The 25,988-nt window shown below is 41.6% G+C and overlaps 1 protein-coding gene across 10 annotated transcripts in view; it reads right to left on the bottom strand.

Annotated features, from left to right (window-relative positions):
- Positions 1 to 25,988, bottom strand: part of AMBRA1 (autophagy and beclin 1 regulator 1) — a 175,838-nt gene that overhangs the window by 117,391 nt on the left and 32,459 nt on the right. For 6 of the 10 annotated variants that reach the window (XR_003424931.2, XM_027072772.2, XM_027072774.2 and 3 more), the window contains exons 4-7: positions 25,967 to 25,988; positions 25,164 to 25,336; positions 24,161 to 24,227; positions 22,153 to 23,606 (exon numbers count right to left, since the gene is read on the bottom strand). The exon at positions 25,967 to 25,988 is cut by the window's right edge and continues 162 nt beyond it. Coding sequence is in view for 9 of the 10 variants with exons in the window: in XM_027072772.2 (XP_026928573.1) it covers positions 22,153 to 23,606; positions 24,161 to 24,227; positions 25,164 to 25,336; positions 25,967 to 25,988 (1,716 nt within the window). In the remaining variant the exon portion in view is untranslated. The remainder of the gene's footprint in view (positions 1 to 22,152; positions 23,607 to 24,160; positions 24,228 to 25,163; positions 25,337 to 25,966) is intronic. The other 4 variants (XM_027072777.2, XM_027072778.2, XM_053203239.1 and 1 more) reach the window with 2 other exon arrangements.

Below are 25,988 nucleotides of genomic sequence, written 5' to 3'. Positions count from 1 at the left end.
AAAAGTGGAGAAAGGCACTGAGAGAAAGGCAAGACTCAAGATCATCAGAATCAGGCAAATACTATTGTAACTATTATAAAATGGTTTGAAGACACTGCCAGTTCCTTGTGAGAAGTAACATTAAAAAAAAAAAAAAAAACAGCAAAACTGAAGGACAGCAAATCATGAAATAACTTATCAGTGATTTTTAATGGAGGGGACTTCCCCCAGGGAAATGGCAATGTCTGGAGACAGTTGCTGCAAACGGGTGGAGAGATGCACTGGCATCTAGTGGATAAAGGTCAGGGATACTGCTAAACATCCTACAACACATAGCACAGCCTCCCACAATAAAGAATTATTCAGACTTGGGGCGCCTGGGTGGCTCAGTAGGTTAAGCATCCGACTTTTGATTTCGGCTCAGGTTGTGATGATTTGTGAGATGAAGCCTACCTGGGATTCTCTTTCTCCCTCCCTCCCTCCCTCTCTCTCCATCTCTCTCTTTCTCTTTCTCTCAAAATAAAAAAAAAAAAAAAAGAAGAAGAATTACCCAGCCCCAAATGTTAATACTATTAACTTTTGTTGAAAAACTCTCTAATACATCTCTAATACATCTTAAGATATATGGTTGGAGACTAACCAAGAGAAACTCTTAGTAACTAATATATATCATAAGTCTGTGTTTTAGCTATAGAATCAGAATGCAGTTTAAATTCATCATCTTGCTTCACTTACTAGCTATGCGACCTTAGGGAAAGTCCATTATCTTCAGTGCCCAAATTTAAAGGGGAATCCCTATTTCACAAAGTTGTTATAATTAAGAACGTATGTAAAATATAGTAGCCATCACACAATCCAAAAAGTACCGACTATTCTTTTCTTCCCTGGACTACAACTCCTAAAGTGTCTGCAGGGCACTCTGGCCACTCAAGTCACTATGCTCAAAAAGGTGATTCCTCAGGAAAAAAAAAAAAAAAAAGACATGTGTTGAGAAGGATGAGTACTGTAGAGGCATAAACACTGGTATATGAACCCTAAGATATGAACCCTAAGGATCACATGTACCTCACCCAAACTAATAAAAGCAGTCATTTATCTACCAGTCTGTTAGTCTATCCAACCACTGATTCAAATCACGAGTACTTATTGTCTACCATTGGGTATATATTAGTATATAGGTTAGATATGGTCCCTAGAGTAGTCTCCAAAAATGGACCCCAGAGAACCATACTTCTTAGTATTCTTGCCCTTGTTTGGTTTCCTCCCACACTGAACCTAGACCAATCTGTTACTTGCTTTAACCAAGAGAATGTGGCAAGCTGTGCCAGTCTTGGTCCTAGACTTTGAAAGAACTGACAGCTTCCATTTCCTCCCTCTTGGAACTGTCACTTGGGGAGGAAGCCTCAAGCTGCTAGGTAAAAAGTCTGGCTATTTGGCTGGAGAAGTCGCATGGAGAGGAAGAGGACTAGCTGTCCCAAATGAACCTCTAGGTGACTCTAGAGAAACCCCAAGCAAGACCAGCAGAACTTTCTCTCTGAGCCCAGTCTAGTCAAAGAACAATGAAAGATAATAAAATTGTTATTTTAAGTCACTAAGTTTTGTTGTGTGGTGTGTTATACATCAACAGATGAATGAAACAGCTCCTGATCTTGAAGAACATACAAGCTAGTCACGACAGCAGCATTAGCACTAAGTCGATGAAGTTCATTACAAGCCAGAAGTAATCACATCTGTACTCAAAGGAGCCCTGGCTACTATAACAGGACACCAAATAAGACATTTGGAAACAGATCTTAAACGATAAAACTCAATGCAAACTTGCTCACAGTGTCCAAAGCATAAGTTCTTGATATTGGTCAGAAATATCAATGTCAATTTAGAAAACCTTGCTACTCTTTCCTCCCTATCCCAGTCTGGCTCTCCATCTTTCTGAAACATACTTCTGCCCTGGACGGCTCCCTCTTAATGTAGAAGGTAGCCTTAGAATTGGGGAAATTAAGGTTATTTATGCTCCCTCTCTTATCAAGAGGCAGGACCAGTTTTTTTGTTGTTGTTGTTGTTTTTTTTTGCACAAATCACTATAAAAAAGTGCAGGAAGGGGTGCCTGGGTGGCTCAGAAGGTTGAGCATACAGCTTTGGCTTGGGTCATGATCTCCCAGTTCGTGAGTTTGAGCCCCACCTGTAGCCTGCTCTGGATTCTATGTGTCTCTCTCTCTCAAAAATTAAACATTAAAAAAAAATTTTTTTTTAAGAGTGCAGGAAAAATGAAGATAATACCCTATTCTCTGCTATGGGCTCAATTACTTTCTGTATTATTAAGCTTTCTAATAAAGAACTTCACTGTGTTTGCTGCAAGTGACTAATGGAAGTAACTAGCATCAGCTCTATCGCAATAGCCATTCCTTATCCACCCTTTATAGGCACCTCACTTTTTTTTATGAACTTGGCTTACTCCAATTTTATAAGGTGAGATCTCAAAGATACCCCATAAAGCCTGAAGTCCAAAAAATAATGCCAACCTGCAAGCATTATGCCACGGCAAAGGGATATTTTTGTTTTGTTTTGTATTTTGAGCAAAGTAATAGAATAAAGGGGAAAAAGAGCAGGCATTTCTTGAGCGTCTAACCTTGTAAAAGCAACTGATACTTAACTCATTTACCCTCACATAATTTTCCAGTTGAGGAAACTGACTTTCAGAAAGGCTCCTTAGCTGCCCAAGGTCACACAACAGAGCTAGAAATCGAATCCAGGATTTCTCAACTCCACATCTTTCTGTTAGAACGCGTTACCAGGAGAAGACAGGGAACCTGAGGAGACTGTGAGAGTTAAAGCAACATATCATTACACAGAATGAAAGCAAAATAAAAGGTGATGAATAATACAAGGGATCTTAGTATACTACAGAGATTTGGAGGAATAGAGATTTGGAGGTGTCAAAGAGTTCCCAGATGGTCTAAAACAGTGTTCTCTAACTTAGAGTGTATCAAAACCACCTGGAGAGCTTGTTAAACAAGCACATTACATCCCCCCCCCCCCACTCCCCCACCCAAGTTTCTGATTAAGTAAATACGGGGTGAACCCAGGAACTTATATTTCCAGCAAGTTCCCAGGAAATGCTGATGTTCCTGGTCTGGGGACCACACTTTGAGAACCACCAGCCAAAGAGCTCACAATAAACACATTCTGATATATGCACCCTTCTCTCTCAGACCTCATCATATCCAAAACAGTGCCATCAAACACAACTGCCAAATTTAGTGGCTCTATGAGGGACTAATAGTCAGCAACTCTGTTGGGATGAATATTACAACAATGCTCCTTTGCCTTCAAGGAGCAAACAGAAAACGACCAGCCCAGCTTCTGCCTCAATTCTTTATGAGACAAGTGTGAGAAGGAATCAGAAAAGCATGCAGAGAGGGGCGCCTGGGTGGCTCAGTCCATTAAGCGTCCGACTTCGGCTCAGGTCATGATCTCACGGTCCGTGAGTTCGAGCCCCGCATCAGGCTCTGTGCTAACAGCTCAGAGCCTGGAGCCTGCTTCAGATTCTGTGTCTCCCTCTCTCTCTGACCCTCCCCCATTCATACTTTGTCTCTCTCTGTCTCAAAAATAAATAAACATTAAAAAAAAGAAAAGAAAAGCATGCAGAGAAGACTGCTGGACTTCTGGGACACTAGACTGGAGAAATTTAAAGAAAAAAAAAAAGAGAGAGTTCCTTCTTGTTTTAATTTTAAAAGGATTACATCTGCTGAAAAGGAAATTAAGAAAATGCTATTTACAATGGCATCAAAAAGAATGAAATACTTAGGAAGAAATCTAACCAAAGAGGTGAAAGACTTGCACACTGAAACCAAAACACTGCTGAAAAAAATTTAAAAAACACAAATAAATGGCAGGACGTCCCAGGTTCATGGACTGGAAGACTTAATATTGTTAAAACGTCCATATTAACTGAAAGCAATTTATAGACTCGATGCAATCTCTATCAAAATTCCAATGGTGTTTTTTACAGAAAGAGAAAAAAAAATCCCAAAATATGGAATCTCAAAGGACCAACAGTCAAAACAATCTTTTCTTTTTTTTTTAAGAGTTTTTATTCAAATTCCAGTTAGTTAACATACAGTGCAATAGCCAAAACAATCTTGAGAAAGCAAAACAAAGCTGAACACCTGACACTTCCTGGTTTCAAAACATATTACAAAGTACAATTATCAAAACAGTATGGTACTGGTATAAAGGCAGGCACACAGAACAAAATAGAGAGTCCAGATATAAACGCTTGCACATGTGATCAAATGATCTTTGACAAAGGTGTCAAGACTACATAGACAATGGAGAATGGATAGTTTCTCCAACAAATGGTACTGGAAAAACTGGCTATCCACATGCAAAAAAAGGAATATAGGCCCTTATCTCATACCACATATAAAAATTAACTAAAAATGAAAAACCTAAATGTAAGACCTGAAACTATAAAAACTTCTAGAAGAAAACACAGAAGGGAAACACAAACAAAAAGAAAAAAGGAAAGAAAACATAGGGGGAAAGCTTTATGACACTAGAAAGTGCTATGATTTCTTAGATATTACACCAAAAGCACAGTCAAAAAAACAAAAACAAATGGGGCTGTGTCAAACTTAAAAAACTCATGCACAGCAAAGGAAACAATCAAAAGAGTAAAAAGGCAATCGACAGAACAGAAGAAAATATTTGCAAACCGTTGATCAGATAAGGAGTTAATATCCAGAATATATAAGGAACTCCTAGGGATGTCTGGGTAGCTTAGTCGGTTAAGCATCCAATTCTTGATTTTGGCTCAGGTCATGACTGCGCGGTTTGTAAGTTTGAGCCCCACACAGGGCTCTGTGCAGACAGTGAGGAGCCTGCTTGGGATTTTCTCTCTCTCTCTCTCTCTCTCTCTCTCTCTCTGCCCCTCGCTTGCTCTCATTCGTTCTCTCTCTCTCTCTCTCTCAATCAATCAATAAACAAACTTAAAAAAAAAAAAAAACTCCTACAATTTAACAATAAAAGTCAAACAACCCAATTAAAAAACGAGCTAAGGACTTGAACATTTACCCAAAGAAGACATACATACAAATGGCCAACAAGCATATGAAAGATAATCAACAACACTTATCATCAGGAAATGTAAATCAAACTACAATGAGATACCCACCTCATGCCTATTAGAATGGCCACTGCCAAAACAAACAAACAAAAAACAAAAAACAAAAAAACCCCGGAAATCAGTGTTGGCAAGGGTGTAGAGAAATTGGAACATTGGCGCATTGTTGGTGGGATTGTAAATGATGCAGCCTCTGTGAAAAACAGTACAGAGGTTCCTCAAAAAATAAAAAAATAGAACTACCATATGATCCAGCAATCTTACTTCCTTTTTTTAATATAAATTTTTTTTGATGTTTATTGATTTTTGAGAGAGAAAGACACAGCGCGAGCAGGAGACGGGCAGAGACAGAGAGGAAGACACAGAATCTGAAGCAGGCTCCAGACTCTGAGCTGTCAGCACAGAGCCTGACATGGAGCTCGAACCCACGAACTGTGAGATCATGACCTGAGCTGAAGGAGGATGCTTAACTAACTGAGCCACCCAGGCACCACTCCTCCTCCTCCTCCTCCTCCCCCTCCCCCTTCTTCTTCTTCTTTTTGTAAGTTTATTTATTTATTCTGAGAGAAAAACGGTGCAAGAGATGGCAGGAGAGGGGCAAGGGAGAGAGAATCCCAAGCAGGCTCCACACTGTCAGTGCAGAACTGAATGCAAGGCTCAAACTCACAAACTATAAGATCATATCTGAGAGGATATCAAGAGTCAGACCCTTAACCAACTGAGTCAGCCAGGTGCCCCAAGCAATCTTACTTCTGAGTGTATATCCAAAAGAACTGAAAACAAGATCTGAAAGAGATATTTGCCCTCCCATGTTTACTGCAGAATTATTCACAATAGATAAGACGTGGAAGCAACCTAAATTTCCATCAACAGATGAATGGATTAAAAAAATGTGTATACATACATACACAGACACATAATATTTTATTCACCCTTTAAAAAGAAGGAAATCCAGGATGCCTGGGTGGTTGTCAATTGAGTGTCCGTCTTCGACTCAGGTCATGATCTCGTTGTTTGTGAGTTCGAGCCCTGCATGGGGCTCTCTGCTGTCAGCGCAGAGCCTGCTTTGGCTCCTCTGAACCCCCCTCTCTCTCTGTCCCTCCTCCACTCATGTTCTCTCCCTCTCTCTCAAAAATAAATAATTATTAAAAATAAAAAAAAAAAAAGGGAAGGAACTCCTGTCATATGCTATAACATGGATGATCCTTAAGGACATTATACTAAGTGAAATAAGCCAATTACAAAAAGACAAATATTACATGACTCCTCCTAAATGAGGTATCTAAAGTAATCAAACTCATAGAAAAAGAAAACAAAATGGTAGTTGCCAGAGATGGGGGGATAGGGAGAATGAAGAATTGTTCCAGGAGTACAGTGTTCCACTCATGCAAGAAGAAAAGTTCTAGGGATCTGCTGTCCAACTACATGTAAACACTTAAACATACTGTACATTTAAAAAAGAGGGTAGGGTGATGCCAGGTTCCATTTGAAATTTATTTGCAACCTGCTGGGCACAGAAGCCATTGTCTCCACAAACATTGGTGTGGTTGAACTGACAGTTAATGTGTTGTGACCTGGAATTCACCATTAAAAGGGTCACCCAAGCAAAGTCCTGGAGTTTATTTGGTTATTAATATGATTGTTGGCACATCCTATGCAATATATGTAAATTGAATTATGGTATTCATAAATTTAAAATTTATGAATAAAAGATAAAAATAAAGATGGGATTAAAGCTTGTGTATCATCCATTATCCTGTGTAATCAACAAACGATTTAATATTCTCTTGAAAAAAAATTAAGAGGGTAAATTGATGTATTTTTTTTTATCACAATAAGAAAGACCAAAAAAGGGGGGGGGAGGTCCCATTTGCCACCAGAATAAAAGATAAAAGCCACCTTGCTGAAGCGAAGTGATTCAAGGAGACAGTGGGAAGAAACAAACAGAAATGTATAGGAATGTGTAGGGGAGGGAAAGAGTAAAAGAGGTAAAAAGATTCCCACTTGTACCGTGTGATGCAGCAAAGGAAAAGGGCACAATGTTAACAAACTGCAATTCTCTTTCTATGACAAGGTCATGCTTTCAGCCTTTGATTCCTTTATGATCACAACTTTCTACTCCTGTTCTAACTTGATTTTAATTTCCTGGCAGGTGGCATCCAAGCAGCCTTTTTGCTTGAACCCACTCCTCTACCCGAAGTCCTCTGCTCACAGGGAGAGTGCAGCCATTGTCCAAGATTTCACATAGTCCGTCATCAAAGGAAGGTTGATTTCATACTGCATAACCTGACATAACAGAAAGCTGCTCATTAAAGTGTGACCCAACCAGCAAATAAGCTTGGCACCCCCACTTTCCCTCGTGGAAACAGAGGAGGAGTTTATTAATTGTTGCTATTAAAAAGTCAGGCAGCTTCTCAGGTGAGGGGGCTGTCAGCATGTCAACCCAAAGCCAGCAGGGGACCCCTGTGGGTGAATTAGGCAACTGGGTGGATAGAGGAGAGGATAGTGCAATGCCCAGTGCCTCTCCCTGGTGGAGCTGAGTGGTAGGGCACTCAGAAAACAACTGGCTACAGGGGCACCTGGCTGGTTCAGTTGGTAGAATCATCAGCCCCAATTTCGGCACGGAGCCTACTTTAAAAAACAACAAAAACACACTTGCCTACATAAAATCATCAACACAATCTGCTTGAGCTAATGCAGTGGTAATCAACACAAAATTGAAATTAAGTTAAGAAACAGCCCAGTGCAGGGGCGCCTGGGTAGCTCAGTTGGTTAAGCGTCCGACTGCAGCTCAGGTCATGATCTCGTGGTCCATGAGTTCGAGCCCCCCTCTGACAGCTCAGAGCCTACAGCCTGAAGCCTGCTTCAGATCCTGTGTCTCCCTCTCTCTCTGCCCGCCCCCCCCAACTCACACTCTGTCCGCAAGCGCTCTCTCTCTCTGTCTCTTAAAATAAATAAACATTAAAAAGGGTGATGGGCATTGAGGAGGGCACTTGTTAGGATGAGCACTGGGTATTGTATGAAAACCAATTTGACAATAAATTATATTAAAAAAAGAAAAGAAACAGTCCAGTGTAGATTAAGGCACAAATGAAGTTCCATGCCTTGACTAAACAGGCAATAACGACACAACTCCCACTGATAGTTATTATGTAGGAATACAAACCAGATCTTCTGTTTTGTTTTGGTTTTTTTCAATAGAATCCAGAAATGTGGACTTATGTGGAAAAAACTGAAAATTTTTTTAAACACTATAAAGGTCAAACAAACATACCTGAAAATTATTTTGTAATCTCTGGGTCAATATTACAGGCCAGCCAACTAAAGCCAAATCTGCTCACATGAACACATTGTCAGGAATGCTCCCAAAAGAAGTAACATGTACTGGATCCTCCCTTCCCCGTAAACATAGAAGAAATCCAAGAGGAGGAGGAGGAGGAGGAGAAGCTACCTACATGGCTCTTAAGAGCTGGGTCTGAGTAAAGCAAAATGCATTATGCAAACAGACCCCCAAACACCTGGTGTTACTGTCTTGGCAAAACCTCCAATGCGCCCATTGGAGCACTACTATGAACAGATACAGTAGAGAAGGGGATCTGCAGGGGGAAGAGTGAGTACATGGGAAATTGTTACTAGTGTTATCTGCAGCACACACGTAGATCCCACTGTAGTCCCTGTAACACTCCAACACTCTGAGCTGACAGAACCGATTACATCTTTTCAAGTTCTCAGTATGTACACAAAGCACACAGCCAGCTCTACACCATTCAGCCCCAGAGAGAGGGCCGATAGGGAATAATTTGGATGAGTCTTAACAGGTGCTAATTTGACGGGAGCAGTGGGAGAAGGGCTGCCAGTCTAGCATACTGCCTGGAGGGCCTAGAGGCCCACACCCTGCCCCCCACACCAGGGCAAACCTTCTCACGTGCAAACAATCCCCAAGACAGATAAAGAGCAGGGTTGGAAAACCTTGCTTCAGGGCAGATAGGAGAGGAAACTAGAAACTCTTCATGCACTTATGCCAGCTCTTAACCGTCAAAGAATCTTACCAAGAGCCAATACTTAGGACATCTAGTACAAAGCAGAGAGAAGTGAGAAGTGAGAAGAGAAGGGAGAGAACACCAGTGCAGAAGCCCCCTACCTACCTCTTTAGGGCCTTCATTATCAGAATGCCTTCTATTACTATGGCACCTGACTCTCTTCCAAATCACGTTTACTTAAAGCAGGGACTGGTAAACCACAGCCTGTCAGCCAAATCTGGCTGCCTGCCTGTTTTTATACAGCCCATGAGCTAAAAACGGTATTTATATTTTTAAGTAGCTGAAAAACATCAAAAGAAGACTATTTCGTGACACGTGAAAATTATATGAAAATTGCATTTGTGTCCAAAAATAAAATTTTATTGGAACAGAGCCACACTCATTCACTTACATGTTGTCTCTGGCTGCTTTCAAGCTACAATGGCAGAGTTCAATGTTTGCAACACAGACCGTATGGCCTACAAAGCCTAAAATATTTACTATCTTGCCCTTCACAGAAAAAGTTTGCCAACCCTTGATATAGAAGATATAACCAGGGATCATGCTCAGAATTCAAAGAGGCTCAAATATAGAGTGACCTAGTTGGGCAGGTGAGCAGCGAAGGTTAAAAAAATTAACACTGATACCTCTTCCACCCTATCCTCATCTTCGTGTTGCCCAAGAAAGAAATGGGCTTTCTAATTACCCCTGAAGACAAATAAGTCAAATACCTAGATGTTATTGCCTTATGATAGGGCAAGAGATGCCTGGTTTCTCCCAATTACTTAACAAGACCCAAAAGACTACATGGCCAAAAGCTAGTAAGTGAATGTAAAAGATGGAACCAAGGTTCTGTCTCCCTCATACAAGACTGCTGGAGAAGAAAAGTATATGAACACGTCCAGGTTGCAGATATTTAGAATAAAACAAAAGTCCTTTCCAACCTTGAGGAACAGGTTCCTGAATACCCAGTGGTAGGAGAATTTACTACTGAGAAACTTAACAACCTTTTGGGAGCAGAAACAAAAACAAAACAGCAAACCAGGATTGGGGGTCCCAATCTATGAAATTATATTCACTAAAATAAAATAGGAAACAGAAATATCTTAAGTTAGTAACAATGAATACCATACAGTTAATTTTCTTTTACCATTAACAATGTTCATACTTTTTGGCCCCAGCAATTGTACTTCTAAAAATTCATCCTCCTCTAGAAACACCCGCACAAGTACACAAAGATGATGCAGCACTGTCTGTGAAAGCAAAAACCAGAAACAATCCAGATTCTACAATAGGGCACTGGTTAAATTAACTGTAGTGCTGGATTACTATGCCACAGCCAAAAAGAATGCAAGAGATCTATATACACCAACATGGGGAAATGTCCACGACGTATTAAATGAAATATGTAAGTGGCAGAAGAGCAGATTTAGTATAACCCCATTTTTACAAATAAAGAAAAAATGGGGGCACCTGGGTGGCTCAGTCAGTTATGCGTCTGATTTCGGCTCAGGTCATGATCTCATGGTTTGTGGGTTCAAGCCCCGCGTCGGGCTCTGTGCTGACAGCTCAGAGCCTGGAGCCTGCTTCAGATTCTGTGTCTCCCTCTCTCTCTCTCTCTCTCTCTCTCTCTCTCTCTCTCTCTGTCCCTCCCTCATTAGCCCTCTGTATCTCTCTGTCTCTCAAAAATGAACAAAACATTTAAAAGAATTAAAAGAAAAAGAAAAAATGGGTTTTGATTTTCACAGAAAACAACTCTGGAGTTAACACATAAATTGTTAACTGATTAGCACCGCAGAGGACATTCTTTATCAGACATTTCTGTAATGTTTTAATTTTCACAAATGAATTTGTTTTAGAAGCAGAAAAAACAGACCTCAAAATGTCCACTGATTATCTCTTGCTCACTATAGCTTTTTGAAGCTCTCCCTTTCTTACAGTTTCAATAACATGCCATTACAGTTTGAGGCGGCAGGGTGGTGGATAGCAAGGCTTTGTTGCAGATAAGATGCCCGCTAAAGAGGCTTTACTTCTTTATTTGTTTAGCCACTCTTCCTCCAAACATTTAAGGCCTTTCTAATTCTGACATAAATTATTGACTTCCGCCTTCTGGTTTTCACCCGTCTCAAGACACAAATTACTCTAAAATGGTGTGGTATTACCTAACTTTGATTTACCCTCTTTAGCAGAGCCTCTTCAGTCTATTCCCAATCAGCAACCACAATGATCCTTTAAAAATATGAGATCATGCTACTCCACTTCCGATGGCTTTCCAAATCACTCAGAGTAAGAGGTGAAATCCCTTAAATGGCTTAGAAGGCCCTGCATAATCCGGTCCCCATTACCTCTCCAACTTCATCTTCTATCACACCATCCTTTGCTGTGCTCCAGCCAAGCTTCTCAGGGATTTTGCATTTGCCTCTCTTCTAGCTAGAATGCCCTTGGCCCTAATGTTTATAGAGTTTACTCCCTTACGTCCTTGAGGTCTCTGCTCCAATGTCACCTTCTCAGACTTCCTTTGATCCCCCATTTAACACTGCAAACTGCCATCCCGGCACCTCCTACATTTTATAATATTCTTCTCCAGGGGTGCCTGGGTGGCTCAGTCGGTTGACCGCCCAACGTGAGCTCAGGTCATGATCTCCTGGTTCGTGGGTTCGAGCCCCACATTGGGCTCTCTGCTGACAGCATGGAGCCTGCTTGGAATTCTCTCTGCCCTTCTCCCACTTATGTGCATGCACACACGTGTATACTCTCTCTCAAAAATAAACATTAAAAAGAAGAATTAAAAAATAAATAAAAATAAAATATTCTTCTCCATCAAACTTATCACCATCTGGCATACTAGCTAGCTATTTTATCTAATTTATTGTCTTTCTCCCATCACAATGAGAGATTTACTGCTGGTGCTTAAATAGTGTCTGGTACACAGCAGGTGCTTAGTAAACATTTGTTAACTGAATGAATGAATGAATCCATCAATCAATGTAATTATTTCACTAGCCCAATGCCCCAGGTTTAAGAGCATTGCTCATGCATGTGACAGCCCTTGCCATACTCCTCAGTTCCCTTCTATAAGGCCTGGGCTTACCTTCCCCTTCACCTCTCTTAAAACTAAGCTTTCTTGGGGTACCTGGGTGCCTCAGTCAGTTAAGCGTCTGACTTCAGCTCAGGTCATGATCTCACCGCTCATGAGTTCAAGCCCCATGCTGGGCTCTGTGCTGGCAGCCCAGAGCCTGGAGCCTGCTTCAGATTGTGTCTCCCTCCCTCCCTCCCTCCCTCTCTCTCTCTCCCTCTCTCTCTCTCTCTCTCCCTTCACTGCTTGTGCACGGTCTCTCTCTCTCAAAAATAAACTTAAAAAAAATTTTTTTTAGGGGTGCCTGGGTGGCTCAGTCAGTTAAGTGTCCGACTTCGGCTCAGGTCATGATCTCTCAGTTCATGAGTTCAAGCCCCGCATCAGGTTCTGTGCTGACAGCTCAGAGCCTGGAGCCTACTTCAGATTCTGCGTCTCCTCTCTCTCTGGCCCTTCCCCTCTTGAGCTCTGTCTCTCTCTCTGTCTCAAAAATAAAAAACATTTAAAAAAAATTTTAATACCTTTTTAATTTAAAAACTAAGCTTCTTATTCCACCATCAGTTTTGACTCCTTTTTGATTTCTCACTACCTGGTTCTCTCTTTTCCCAGAACAAGTCATGATTTGATCATATCACAAATTAATTTCTCTTGCTTGAGGATTCTTACCTACTTGTCCTCAAATGCCAAACTTGTGAATAAGAATTCAAAAGTTAGAAAAGATTTATTGTAACTTGAATACCAAAGACAATCATTCCACCAATTTTTTAGGGGCGTAATTAGAGGTAAATCAAAATTCTCTCTTAATATGGATTCTGTCCCCCACAAAAAAAGAACCTAAAATAATCTCAAAACTAAAAAATTCTGGTAATTTTAATGCTCAGACACCCCAAAAAAGAGAGCGTGCACCCACTTTCTCAAATTTGAAGCATCCTACTGTAAGCAGATTCAGTGGAAGCCTTCCACAGAAACAAAAGAAACATAAAGCACCAATGGGAAACAGAACCTTCACATTTCATTTGGCTTACTCACATCTTATGTGGAGCTTATCAAGACCAAGTATTCTATCACTGGGACTGCGGAGAGTTTTTTTGTTTTTGTTTTAGTAATCTCTACAACCAAATGAAGCTTGAACTCACAACCCCAAGCTCAAGAGTCACATGCTCTTCCAAGTGAGCCACAACCAGGTACCTCAGGACTGCGTGGTCTTTAAGGAGAAACAACGACAACACTGACGGGCAGAGGTACTGGCATCGACGAGAGGCCAAGCCAAAGACTAACAAAACGGTAGCAACTGGAAGCTGTATAACCAATATCTCTGGTGAACACAGAAGCAAAAATCTTGAACAAAACACTAGCAAACTGAATCCAACAATACATTAAAAAAATTATTCACAAGCAAGTGGGATTTGCTCCTGGGTTGCAATGGCGGCTCAGTATTTACAAATCAATCAATGTGATATGTCATATCAAAAACAGGAAGGAGAATCATACGATCATTTCAACCGAAGCAGAAAAAAAGTATTTGACAAAGTACAACATCCATTCATGATAAAAACCTTCAACAAAGTAGGTTTAGAAGGAACATACCTCAACATAATAAAGGCCATATATGAAAAACCCATAGCTAGAATCATCCTCAATGGGGAAAAACTGAGAGCCTTTCCCCTAAGGTTATGAACAAGACAGGGATGTCCACTCTCACCACTTTTATTCAGCATGGTATTGGAAGTCCTAGCCACAGCAATCAGATAACAAAAAATGAAAGGCATCCAAATAGGTAAAGAAAAAGCAAACTGTCACTATTTGCAGGCAACATGATACTATGTATAGAAAACCCAAAAGACTCCACCAAAAAACTGCTAGAACTGATAAACGAATTCAGTAAAGTCACAAGATACAAAATCAGTGTACAGAAATCTGTTACATTTCTATATACCAATAATGAAGCTTCAGAAAGGGAAATTAAGAAAACAATCCCATTTACAATTGCACCAAAAATAATAAAATGCCTAGGAATAAACCTAACCAAAGAGGTGAAAGACCTATACTCTGAAAACTATAAAACGGTGATGAAAGAAAGTGAAGATGACACAAAGAAATGGAAAGACATTCCATGCTCATGGATTGGAAAAACAAATACTGTTAAAATGTCTATACTGCCCAAAACAGTCTACACATATAATGGAATACCTATCAAAATACCAACAGCATTTTTCACAGAACCAGAACAAACAATCTTAAAATTTGTATGAAACCACAAAAGACCCACACAACTAAAACAATCTTGAAAAAGCAAAGCTGGAGGCATCACAATTCCAAGACTGGAAGTTATATTATAAAGATGTGGTAATCAAAACAGTATGGTACTGGCACAGAATCAGACACACAGATCAACAGAACAGAAAATCCAGAAATAAACCCACAATTATATGGTCAATTAACCTTCAACAAAGCAGGAAAGAATATCCAGTGGGAAAAAGATAGCTTCTTCAACAAATGGTATTGGGAAAACTGGAAAGCTACATGCAAAAGAATGAAACTGCATCACTTTCTTAACACAATACACATAAATAAATTCAAAATGGATTTAAGACCTAAATGTGAGACCTGAAACCATGAAAATTCTAGAAGAGAGCACAGGCAGTAATTTCTCTGACATGGGCCAGAACAACTTTTTTCTAGATAGGTCCCCTGAGGCAAAGGAAATAAAAGCAAAAATAAACTATCAGATTACATCAAAATAAAAAGCTTCTGCACAGGGAAGGAAGCAATCTACAAAACTAAAAGGCAACCTACGAAATAAGAGAAGATACTTGCAAACAACACATCAGAAAAAGGGTTAGCATCCAAAATCTATTAAAAAAAATTATAAAACTCAACACTCACAAATAATCCAATTTAAAAATGGACACAAGACACAAACAGATATTTCTCCAAAGAAGACACAGATGAGGGTGCCTGGATGGCTCAGTCAGTTGAGCATCTGACTTCTGGTTTCAGCTCAGGTCATGATCTCACAGTTTCTGGGACAGAGCCCTGCGTGGGGCTCCTTGATGACAGCTTGGCGCATGGTTGGGATTCTCTTTCCCGCTCTCTGCCCCTCCCCCGCTTGCTTGCATCTCCCTCCCCCCCATCAAAATAAATAAATAAATAAAAACTTAAAAAAAAGAAGACATACAGATGGCTAACAGGCACATGAAAAGATGCTCATCTTCAGGGAAATGCAAATCAACACTACAATGAGATATCACCTCATACCTGTCAGAAATGGCTAAAATCAATAACACAAAAAACAACAGGTGCTGGTGAGAATGTGGAAAAAAGGGAACACTTGTTCCTGCAATACTGCTACAGTCACTCTGGAAAACAGTATGGAGGATCCTCAAAAAATTAAAAATAGAACTACCCTACAATTCAGCAATCATGGTACTGATTATTTACCCAAAGAATACAAAAATACTAATTTGAAAAGACAGATGCACCCCTATGTTGGATGAATGGATAAAGAATATGTGGTATGTATACATTAGAATATTATTCAGCCATGAAAAAGAATAAAATCTTGCCGATTTCAACAACATGGATGAAGCAAGAATGTATAATGCTAAGTGAAATAAGTCAAAGACAAATACCATATGATTTCACTCCTATATGAAATTGAAGAAACAAAACAAATGAGCAAAGGGGGGAAAATACAGACAAATCAAGAAACAGACTCTTAACTATGGGTGGGGGGGGGAGGCTGGAGATGGGTCAAATAGGTAATGGGGATTAAGGAGTACACTTGTAATGAGCACCAGGCGATTAAAATAAAAACATAAAAACAAAACAAACAAACAAAAAAACGAGAAACTATATGATGCTGGTGCACTCGAGGAATATGCAAGCCCTGAGTCAGTGGGAGCCAATATGAAGGACAGCTGATCAGGTGCAATACGACTTATCAAAGGCTTCAGGACAAGCAATACACAAGTTAGAAACAGCATGACAAGGAGCACCTGGGTGGCTCAGTCAGTTAAGCGTCTGACTTTGGCTCAGGTCATGTCTCACGGTTCGCAAGTTTGAACCCCACTTTGGGCTTTCTGTCAGCACAGAGCCTGTTTTGGATCCTCTGTCTCCCTTTCTCTCTGCCACCCTTCCACTCTCTGTTTCTCTCTCTCCCCCCTACCTCAAAAATAAGCAGAAAGGGGAGGGAGGGAGGGAGGGAGGGAGGGAGGAAGGAAAGAAGGAAGGAAGGAAGGAAGGAAGGAAGGAAGGAAGGAAGGAAGGAAGGAAGGAAGGAAGGAAGGAAGGAAGGAAAGAAAGAAAGAAAGAAAGAAAGAAAGAAAGAAAGAAAGAAAGAAAGAAAGAAAGAAAGAAAGAAAGAAAGAAAAAGATGCCATAACAATGAAACATGAGAGGAACAAGTTCTAGGTCACCTGAGCTCAAGTTTTTGTAGGTGTCTTCCATGTACAACTCTAGGTAACACCACTTCATTTATTCAACAAGAAACTATTGAGCCAAGATGTAATATAATAATGGGTCTTTTTTTTTTTTTACTAAGAAAGCCAAAAACTGTATACTTCATACTGAATCATAGGGGATATAATTTCAATTCCATTTGTTGAATTCAACTACCATTTACTGAGAACCTACTATGTGCCAGGTAGTATTCTAGGGACTGTAGGAATATAGACATAATCACTGACTTCAGGGAGCTCAATGACAGAAAGGGAAACATTTTCTGTCACGGGTGCAATATTACAAGGAAGTATCTATATCTCGTACAAGCAACAAAGATAAAGTGATTATTTGGGGGCATTCAGGGAAGTTTTAGTAAAAGGAAAAAGTGACAGAGGTATGAGGTTTTGAATAATAAATTGAGTGTACTCCCATCCAAAGAAACTGAACATAATTTTATATATATGTATGTACATATATACATACACATATATATACACGTATATATGTACTTACGTATATATAAACTCTCTAGTCCCAGTAAGGTCAATGGCTCAGAAAAGCTACTAAAGATGGACCTCTCTCTCTATATTATGATGAAGCTTTAAAGACTGGTATTTTCCTAATTTCTAGGTCACCCTCTTGTGGATCCAGGACTAGCCTTGCAGATATATCCATTTATTTTCTTCTATCAATGATGTTTCTGCTGAGAGCTCCCTGGAAAATCCCCATGTGACTAAAGCTGAGGCATCACACAAGTTAGGTGGCCCATAAAGCCTCACCAAATTCCAAAGCAATTCCTTCACAAAAGTCTAAAAATACCCAAGAAATCAAATGAGGGCTTCTAACTCTAACCTTCAATGTTCTGGGCCAAATTTCCCCAATCTTCTTTGATAAGGGAAAAGTGCGGATCAAAAGACATCAGCTCTCAGAATACACTCAATCTTATTAAATACTTCAGACGAAAGGCCTTGTCACCTATCAGGATAAAGAATGCAGAAATAATTCAGTTGAGGAGGATTAGGTCAGATTTTGATCTCCCATTCGTTGGGATGATTATTTTTTTAAAGCAGGCTTCACACTCAGCACAGAGCCCAATACCGGGCTTGAACTCATGACCCTAAGACCTGAGCTGAAACCAAGAGTTGGGCACTTAACCAACTGAGCCACCCAGGAGCCCCCATCATTCGTTGGGATTTTTACAGTGCTTCTTTAACTGGGATGACTTCAAAAAAACTAATCAAGGGTACCTGGATGGCTCAGTCAGTTAAGCATCCAACTCTTGATTTCGGCTCAGGTCATGATCTCAAGGTTTGTGAGGTTGAGCCCCTGGATGGGTTCTGTGATGGCAGGGCAGAGCCTGCTTGGGATTCATTCATGCTCTCTCATTCTCTCTCATTCTCATTCTCTCTCTCTCTCTCTCTCTCTCTCTCTCTCTCGCCCCTTCTCCCGCGTACGTAAGCTCCTGTTCTCTCTCTCAAAATAAACAAACATTAAAAAAAAAAAACCCACAAACTAATCAATGCAGTTCTATGACAAATAACTAAAACACTGTTTCTCATGTATCCCGAGAAATACTGTGTTGATTACATTTCTACCTGGAGGCAATAATTACAAATGATCTATCAGACCTCCAATTTCTTACAGAGAGTTGACTGAAGAGCCCCCCCACCCCCACCCCCAGGCAATGATCTACATGAGCAACAGAGGTTCTGATGGAGAAAACTGATGTGAAAGCACTAATTTCAAGAGGAGAAAAGAGTGCCCTCTTTAGGACCTAGGGGTTTGAATCTACTTTTGCAATAAGCACCTCTTAAAAAGTCATTTTCCCTCTCTGCATCTAAGTTTTCTCATTAAAAACAAAACAACAAAAAAAAAATCTGGACTAAATAAACTCTAGGGTTTCTCCAGTTTTAAGATGCCATGTAAATACTTTTCTCTTTTTCCTAATACCAGCCTTTCAAACTCATAGGGACTCCTGCTGTAAGCTGCAGGGAGCCACAAAACCCTGATCTGCTAGATTCTGGGCTATGAGACCCAAAAAGTTTCTGGTGGTGAGGAAAGGGCCTGCCACTCAAGTTACAAGTTGTATGCTGGAGTCAGGACTACACAGACAGCTTGCCTTCTACTGCCCGCGGGCAAAAAGAGACTAACCATGAACTGGTTAATACAGCTCAGCAACATACAGCTATACTGAAATATACTCTTGTGCTTAATATTCTCGCTATTTGCAAACACTATGAATTAAATCAGCAGCACCGAGGATCAAAATATGCCTCTTTAGTCTATCTCCCACTACAAAGTCAAATGAATAAACCCTCTCCCTTCAAGTAGTCTAGGCACACAACAAGGACACCTTTCTTGCCAGCCAGCCTAGCCGAGCAGCAGCAACAGCCCAACAGTGACACCTGCTGGGGAAATAAAAGCAAGGGCTGGCTCATCAGCTAGAGAACATCCGGTTCCTTTTGAAGGTGGCAGAAGGGGCTAATTAGCACCTGTATGTATTAGTAATTTACACTACAAGGCAGCCACTCAAATCACGAGGAAGTGATGCCCCTTCTGTAAAGGGTGTGCACTTGGAACATTCTACAAATGTACCTCACTTTTGAGCAGGCTGTCAGCCTTCACAGTGCATTTCATCCTGGCTCATCTTAAGCGACTCCATAAATAACGTAACTACTGTATTTTACAATAACACCATGCATGATTTGCATATTTTAAAAGAAAAAATATACATGCACAATTGTTCACAGCAAGATGACAAGGGATTTCATTTACTACAACATACAATTTTATTTTTTTTTTAAATTTTTTTTTTAACGTTTATTTATTTTTGAGACAGAGAGAGACAGAGCATGAACGGGGAAGGGGCAGAGAGAGAGGGAGACACAGAATCGGAAGCAGGCTCCAGGCTCTGAGCCATCAGCCCAGAGCCCGTGGCAGGGCTCGAACTCACGGACCGCGAGATCATGACCTGAGCTGAAGTCGGACGCTTAACTGACTGAGCCACCCAGGCGCCCCTACAACATACAATTTTAAATGTTTGAACTTTTTAATTTAAAACACATAGATTCTGGGTTTTAAATGGTCTACTTTATCAAGAAGTTATTAACATTTTAGTCACATGTGACTATTTACATTTGACTAAAATTTAAAAATTTAAACATAGTTCCTCAGCTCACACTAGCCATATGTAACTAGTGCCTACCACACTGGACAGCACAGCTACAAAACGCTTCCATCACTGTAGAGAGTTCTATTGGATGGCATTTCTCTAGAGAAACATATTATTTTCAGATGCACTTATACAAAGAGGGCATATAAATGAATGAAAGCTGGCCAAGTGTTGATAATTTTTAAAGTCAGGTGATATGTATATGAAATTTATTATACTTTTCATTTTTATATGTTTGAAGATTATCATAATAAAAAGTTAAAGGAAAAGAAAAATGGTTCACCTAAAAATGAGGTATCACAGTAAGGAACATACCACAGACAACAGTTTAGAAAAATCTTTAGTCACACACACCAGAATGCAAATCCCCACTCAGCAAACTACTCATAGATCTTTAACAAGAAACTTGACTTCTCTGAGCCTTACTTATCTCAGCTGTAAGATGAGAAATTTAACACCTGCCTTGCACAGAGTTATGGTGGAAATTAGAGTTAATACAAAGACACAGCACCAGACACAGTACCTAATACACAGTGACCCTCAGTAATTGGTGTCTGTAATTATTATCAAACAGTAGAGTTTATTTTAAACCACTCAGGTATTTCTCCGAACAATAACACATGAAAAGGCACTGCTACAATTGAATGGACAAAGGATGACCAGAGGCCCGCTGGTACTGTGGAGACAGGCACTTGTAGTAACTTCAGTTACTTTTAGAGCAGTAACTGAAGACAGTCCTTTTACAGCTACCTTTCACAAACTTTTTGTATGCCTGCTCTACGTCAGGCACTGTGCTTGCTCCCTTCCCACCTCTCTTGACAAAGAGGAGTAACAGTCTCAGGCTTCTCTGAGCAAGGCAAAATATTCCAAAGCTGGGAATTTAGGAGATGTTAACTCAGAACTGGTGTCAATTATTTAAGCATAGTAACAACTTCTATTAGTCTATCTTTCATATCCAACCAAGTGTCCCTATCTTCCCCTTAGCAACTACCCCCTAGTAACCACCTACTATCTGGCATTCAACATGCTCTTTCCTGCCTTATAATCTGCTGGTCCCCTAAAGTAAAAAGGTCTTTCCCTTTCCAAATCCTAGTCATCTTTCAAGGCTTGGTTTTGTACAGCCTTCTTTGATGGTACTTCCCTTTCTCTGAAATGAGACTGCATTTAATCTGAATACCACACAATGAAGCATTTGGGTCATCTACATTTTTTATATAATTGTATGTAAATAAGTCTTGCCTCTATAATTAATACCCCCAGTGGGTAAAGACCAGGTATTATACTTCTTTTGTATTCCCTACAGTGCCTGGCACAGTGCTGGAAAAATTGTAACCATTCAACAAATACTTATTAACTGGGTAACTCTCTAAAGCATTCTCCCAAAATAACAAGTACATTATGTGCACAATCCATATTCCCACCCTTGTTAGAAGCTTATGTCAGAAATTTCAGTTGCTTCAACAGAGGATGTAATGCAAAGCAATATGCTGTTTGGATCCAACAGGCATATTCTGGGAGTTGGTGATTACGCTAGATGTGACCTTTACAGAATTACAGAAAGAAGTCCCTAATAAATCAAGATAGATGCTCACATAGCCATACATGGAACATGTGGTGGGCGGGTAACTACACCCACTCTGTTTCTTCCATGGAAGAGTTGCCTGGGATGCCGATCTGAGTATGGAGAGGCCTTCCTTCCGTGAATTATTCTTCTTCCCCACCTTGAGGTGAATGTCCATCTGGAAGATCTCCTCAAAGAATCTTAATTAAGCAACTAACTTGCTATCCAAAAAATATGTATCTCTAAAGCAGACTTTCCTCAACACATATATACACGTATTATTTTCTTTTTCCTTTGTCAAGTTGCAATGCTCCAGAAGGTGAACACAGTTGTCCAAAGAGACACAACTGAAAAAAAAAAAGCCAATACACTAATCTGTACCAAGCAGGTTCTCTTTTACTACCTATTTCTAAGCACTGTGGACCATTTTCTTTTTCCACAATAACCAGCGCTGCACATACAATCCTCCAAGAAGGTCAAAGAACAGGGCAGAGGAAGTCAATGGCTCCACCTCCATTTACATCCCTATCCTGATCTGCACTCTCCTTTAGGCTAAAGGTCTCATGAACTTAGCAGAGCCAAGTGACTTAGCTGCTAGGCCCCATCCTATCTCTGCCACCAGAGCAAGTTTTCCAGGAAGATGCAATGGACCTTAGGGAGACCAGAACCAGATGTATGGGTCCCAGACACTCCAGATCCAGCCACAACATCTACAGGACTGAAGGAAGAGACAGAAGGAGAAAAGTAAGGGATACAGGAGAAGACAAGAAAGCACCTGCTTACCTCCTGAGTGAATCTTCCTCGGAGCTCTCCTCAGGCATATCCTGATGTAAGGCCTCCTGTGTTACAGTTCCAGATCTGCTGGACTGGGTGTAAATTCTTTCCCAGTGGCCCGTCTCCTGGTTGAAGGCCACCCCCACAGTCCTCTCCTCCTGCGGACTAGCAGAGCTGCTCAACTCCAGCCTGCTGGAGCTGGGCGTTTGGCCCTCAGTCCGCTCAAGGGGTGGCAACTGGCTGCCACTTGACGGCATGCCCTCGAAGGTGCTGGGGACCTGCCAGGAGGAGCTGGCCTCACTAGAGGAGTAGTTGGGTGTGGTTCTTTCCCAGCGCAGGGTGTCGTTGTTGAAGGTCAGGAGATTGTGGCAGGCGCGGCAACGGTTCAGGTGGCCACGAGACAGGTTGGAGTTGTTCTCGCTGCTGTGTGGGGTGGGCTGGTGGGAGGGGCCTGGCCTCTCGGACTCAATGTTGTTATTGAGCATTTCCTGGGCCTGTTGGGTCTGGGGGGCTTCCCCGCTCAGGCTGTGGTCCAGCTCCTGAAGCCGGTCATACTCCAGAAAGAAGCGTCTCAGGTCACATTGAAGCTCATGGCGAATGCTGCCTGAGTTGTTTTGGCTGGAGCCATTTCCTCCATCTGACTCAGCTGCCAACCCTGAAGCTGGAAAACCCCTCCCTTCTGTGGCTGAAGTGTACACAGACGCCTGAGAGCCACCTTCTTGCTGTCTCAGCACAGACAGCAAACTCACCGAAGAGGCACTGGTCCTGGGCGGAGGCATGGATTCTGCCTCAGAGCGGGAGTTCAGACTGAGCACTGTCCGGGTCCACTCGGACCCTGTCAGCCCGGGAGCTATTTCTCGGTGATACCTAGAGGGGTGGCTGGACAAAGGGCCTCCCAAAGAGCGACGGGTGGGACCCAGACTGAGGTTACGGAGCGTGTTGCCGGCAGTGCTGCTCTGGACTGTACTGAAGGCAGACGGCCGGTTCAGGAGGCCCTGGTCCTGCTGCGTTGACGAGGCCTGCTCCGGGGGATGGAAGGGCTCGGTCTGTACAAAAGAAAAGGAAGGGGTAGTAGCCCTGGCAGAAGCAGGGGGAACACTGTCCTGGTGTGGCAAGAGGGAAGGAACTCGAGTGCCAGAGCAGCGGCTGCAAAGGCACAGGATCCCAAGGTGCTGGCAGCACTCAGCTGTGGGGTAACTGACCCGCTGTCGGAGCCTGATGTAAGCGGAAGTCCTGGGGCGCTCCGTGGAGGGCTGAGGGGGAGGCGGTGGGGGTGAGGGGGTAGCAGACTCTTGCACTGTGCTTTGCTCTCCCACCTGGATGCCAGAGGAGCGGGAGGACAGCATGTGCAGGAAATTGTGGAGGAGAGGCGTCCGGCGAACTGGCTGTGATTGCAGCAGGGCACGCTGACGGTAGTGGGATAACTCTGTTCCGTCTATGGGGATCTCTGGTTCGTCATCACCCTGCGATGTGGAGCAAGGCGGGGCAGGGGTAGAGCAAGGCGGTTAGGTAGAACCTCCAGGTAAATCAAGAAAGATTAACTGTTGATAACCATCCGCAAAAAACAACCTTCATAGATAGACAACAACTCTACCTCGGAAGCACTGAGGACTAACTGGCTTCAGATTCAGAATCATCATATGGTGTCACATTATTCATTTCCAATTAGCAACATTTCTGAATGAGTACAGCTGGCAAGCCAATTCTATTACAAAATGCATCTCTATGACGGAAGCAATGAGGGGAAGAAAATGTCAACCAGCCCAAGGCACATGAATGACAAGCTATCCAACACAGCCTGGTGACTCTAATGAGGCAATCACCTGGGGGTTTCAGAACTGACTCCCCTGTCAAGATTATGGCTATAACTCTGAGCACACAGTCTGAAACTAGCTTTGAATTTCAACTAGAAAAGAAGCACCTGGCCATGACAAATGACAAGTCCAAATAATCAGAACTGGAGCACTAGTTTAGAAAACAACCCACAGTTGAGATGCAGTTGGAACTGCTAACTTACCTGCTGATTAGAGGGGTTAACAATTGCCGTGAGTAAGTAGTGTCCAAGAGGGTCAAATCTCACCAGACTGAAAACACAGAAGAAGAAAAAGACACACATAGATGTTAATTGAGAAGAGGAAGCCTGTGTTCAAATTTATAGCAATCATTACTAATAACTGTGGGATTACCCAGGTATCCACTTCATGCTGGAAGCTTTCAAAACTTTCAAACAGATTAAAATAATAAAGTTCAATACTTCTTGTTACCTCCTCACATTTGCCAGAATAGGGGAATATGTATCACAAAACTAATTTCAAAAAGCACCTAGGCTCTCATCCCAAGAAGCAACTACATCAAGCACATACTGGCTCATATCTAAGAGCCTATCATCACAGTAAAACACAGGACACTCCCAAACTCTGCCACAGGGTTACTTCTTCTCATGCAGCAGCTCCACTGGCAAGGAGCAGGGGTTGTGTGACAGTGAACTGTCTCAGCATCAAGTGGCTGAGACCAGAAAGTTTTCTTATATCCAGCTACAATACCAAGAGGACCAAAGAAACCAATGCATCATCTGTATTTAATTCAGGCAATGTGTGTTTTGATCTTGGGGGCTAAATATCCACAGCAGATTTGATACATACTTACATCTCCATTTTCCAGTTTGATAAACACAGACAACTGGGGCTAGCAACTACCTACCAAGCTAACCTCTACCTGAACAACTTTCAGGTGTTCCTCCCCCACACACACAAAAAAGGGCTCTACCCCAAGTCCAGATAGCTTTGAACCTGAAAGACCTTCTAACAACCCTGGTCTACAGAGCCCAGAAGAGGAGGGCAATAAGGAACAGCTAAAATGAACTGTTGATCGGCCAGCAACTTAAAAAGTAGGAGGAGCCTTACAGATAACCCCCTGCTCTGAACAGGCGTAACAAACTGCTTCCTGAGGTGACAGCAAGTGTAAATGCTCTCTGCCATGTGAGTCCTATGCCAAACATCACTAGTGGGCAGAGCACTCACCGGACCCGTTCCATCTCGCTAGCTGTCTTCACCACAGCAAAGGGCTCCCGTCGACTCCAGTCCCAAAAGTGGATCTCATTGGCAGTGGCAATCAGCAGGAGCTGAGCCGTAGGGTGGAAAGCCAGGGAAGCAATGGCATTGTTGCTATCTGTGAACCAGCTTTCACTGCCACCCTATAAATGAACCAATCCCAAATAGTCTCCGGTTACAAACTAGCAGGAGATTAGGATGTCAATTTCAAAAAAAAAAAAAAAAAAAGGACCATTTAAGGTAAAATGACCACTTGTATAGCCTACTTTAAATATGTCCTCTGTAAAATGTAGAAAAATCAGTGATCTGGCAGTGTCACCAATTTATCAGAAAATTATTACTGTCAGCTCAGTTCTCCCAAGTCACCTATAATCCAAAGCAATGAGTATCCACACAATTCCTGTTTCTGAGGCCTGTGAAAACGCAAGCCTGGTGCGTGACATGGTAAGCAAAAAACCACTAGCAAGTCAAGAAGCATATTGCTTTGGTGATCATGATCAGAATATAATACAATCCTCGCTCTAAAACAAAAGGCATCTATCCCGAACACGTTTTAGAACCTCCTATACTATGTCACAATGGGCAGATGGAAAAACAGTTAAACAGGGTGTTCACCTTAGAATGGAGGAATATTATTCCTATTACTTAAGTGGGCAATGACTACCACTTACTCACATGTAGTCCTAAGAACCTAGCTAGTTTCTCCTCCAGTTAAGAACTCAATGGTAAACAACTCTCTGCATTTAGAGTATCAAAGAAATGGAAATACTTACATGCAAATCCCAAATCCTAACC

Source organism: Acinonyx jubatus, chromosome D1 (genome assembly GCF_027475565.1).
Source record: "Acinonyx jubatus isolate Ajub_Pintada_27869175 chromosome D1, VMU_Ajub_asm_v1.0, whole genome shotgun sequence".
Classification (NCBI taxonomy): domain Eukaryota; kingdom Metazoa; phylum Chordata; class Mammalia; order Carnivora; family Felidae; genus Acinonyx; species Acinonyx jubatus.
Note: the sequence above shows the minus strand (reverse complement) of the source record. Positions and strands in the feature narration are given on the sequence as shown.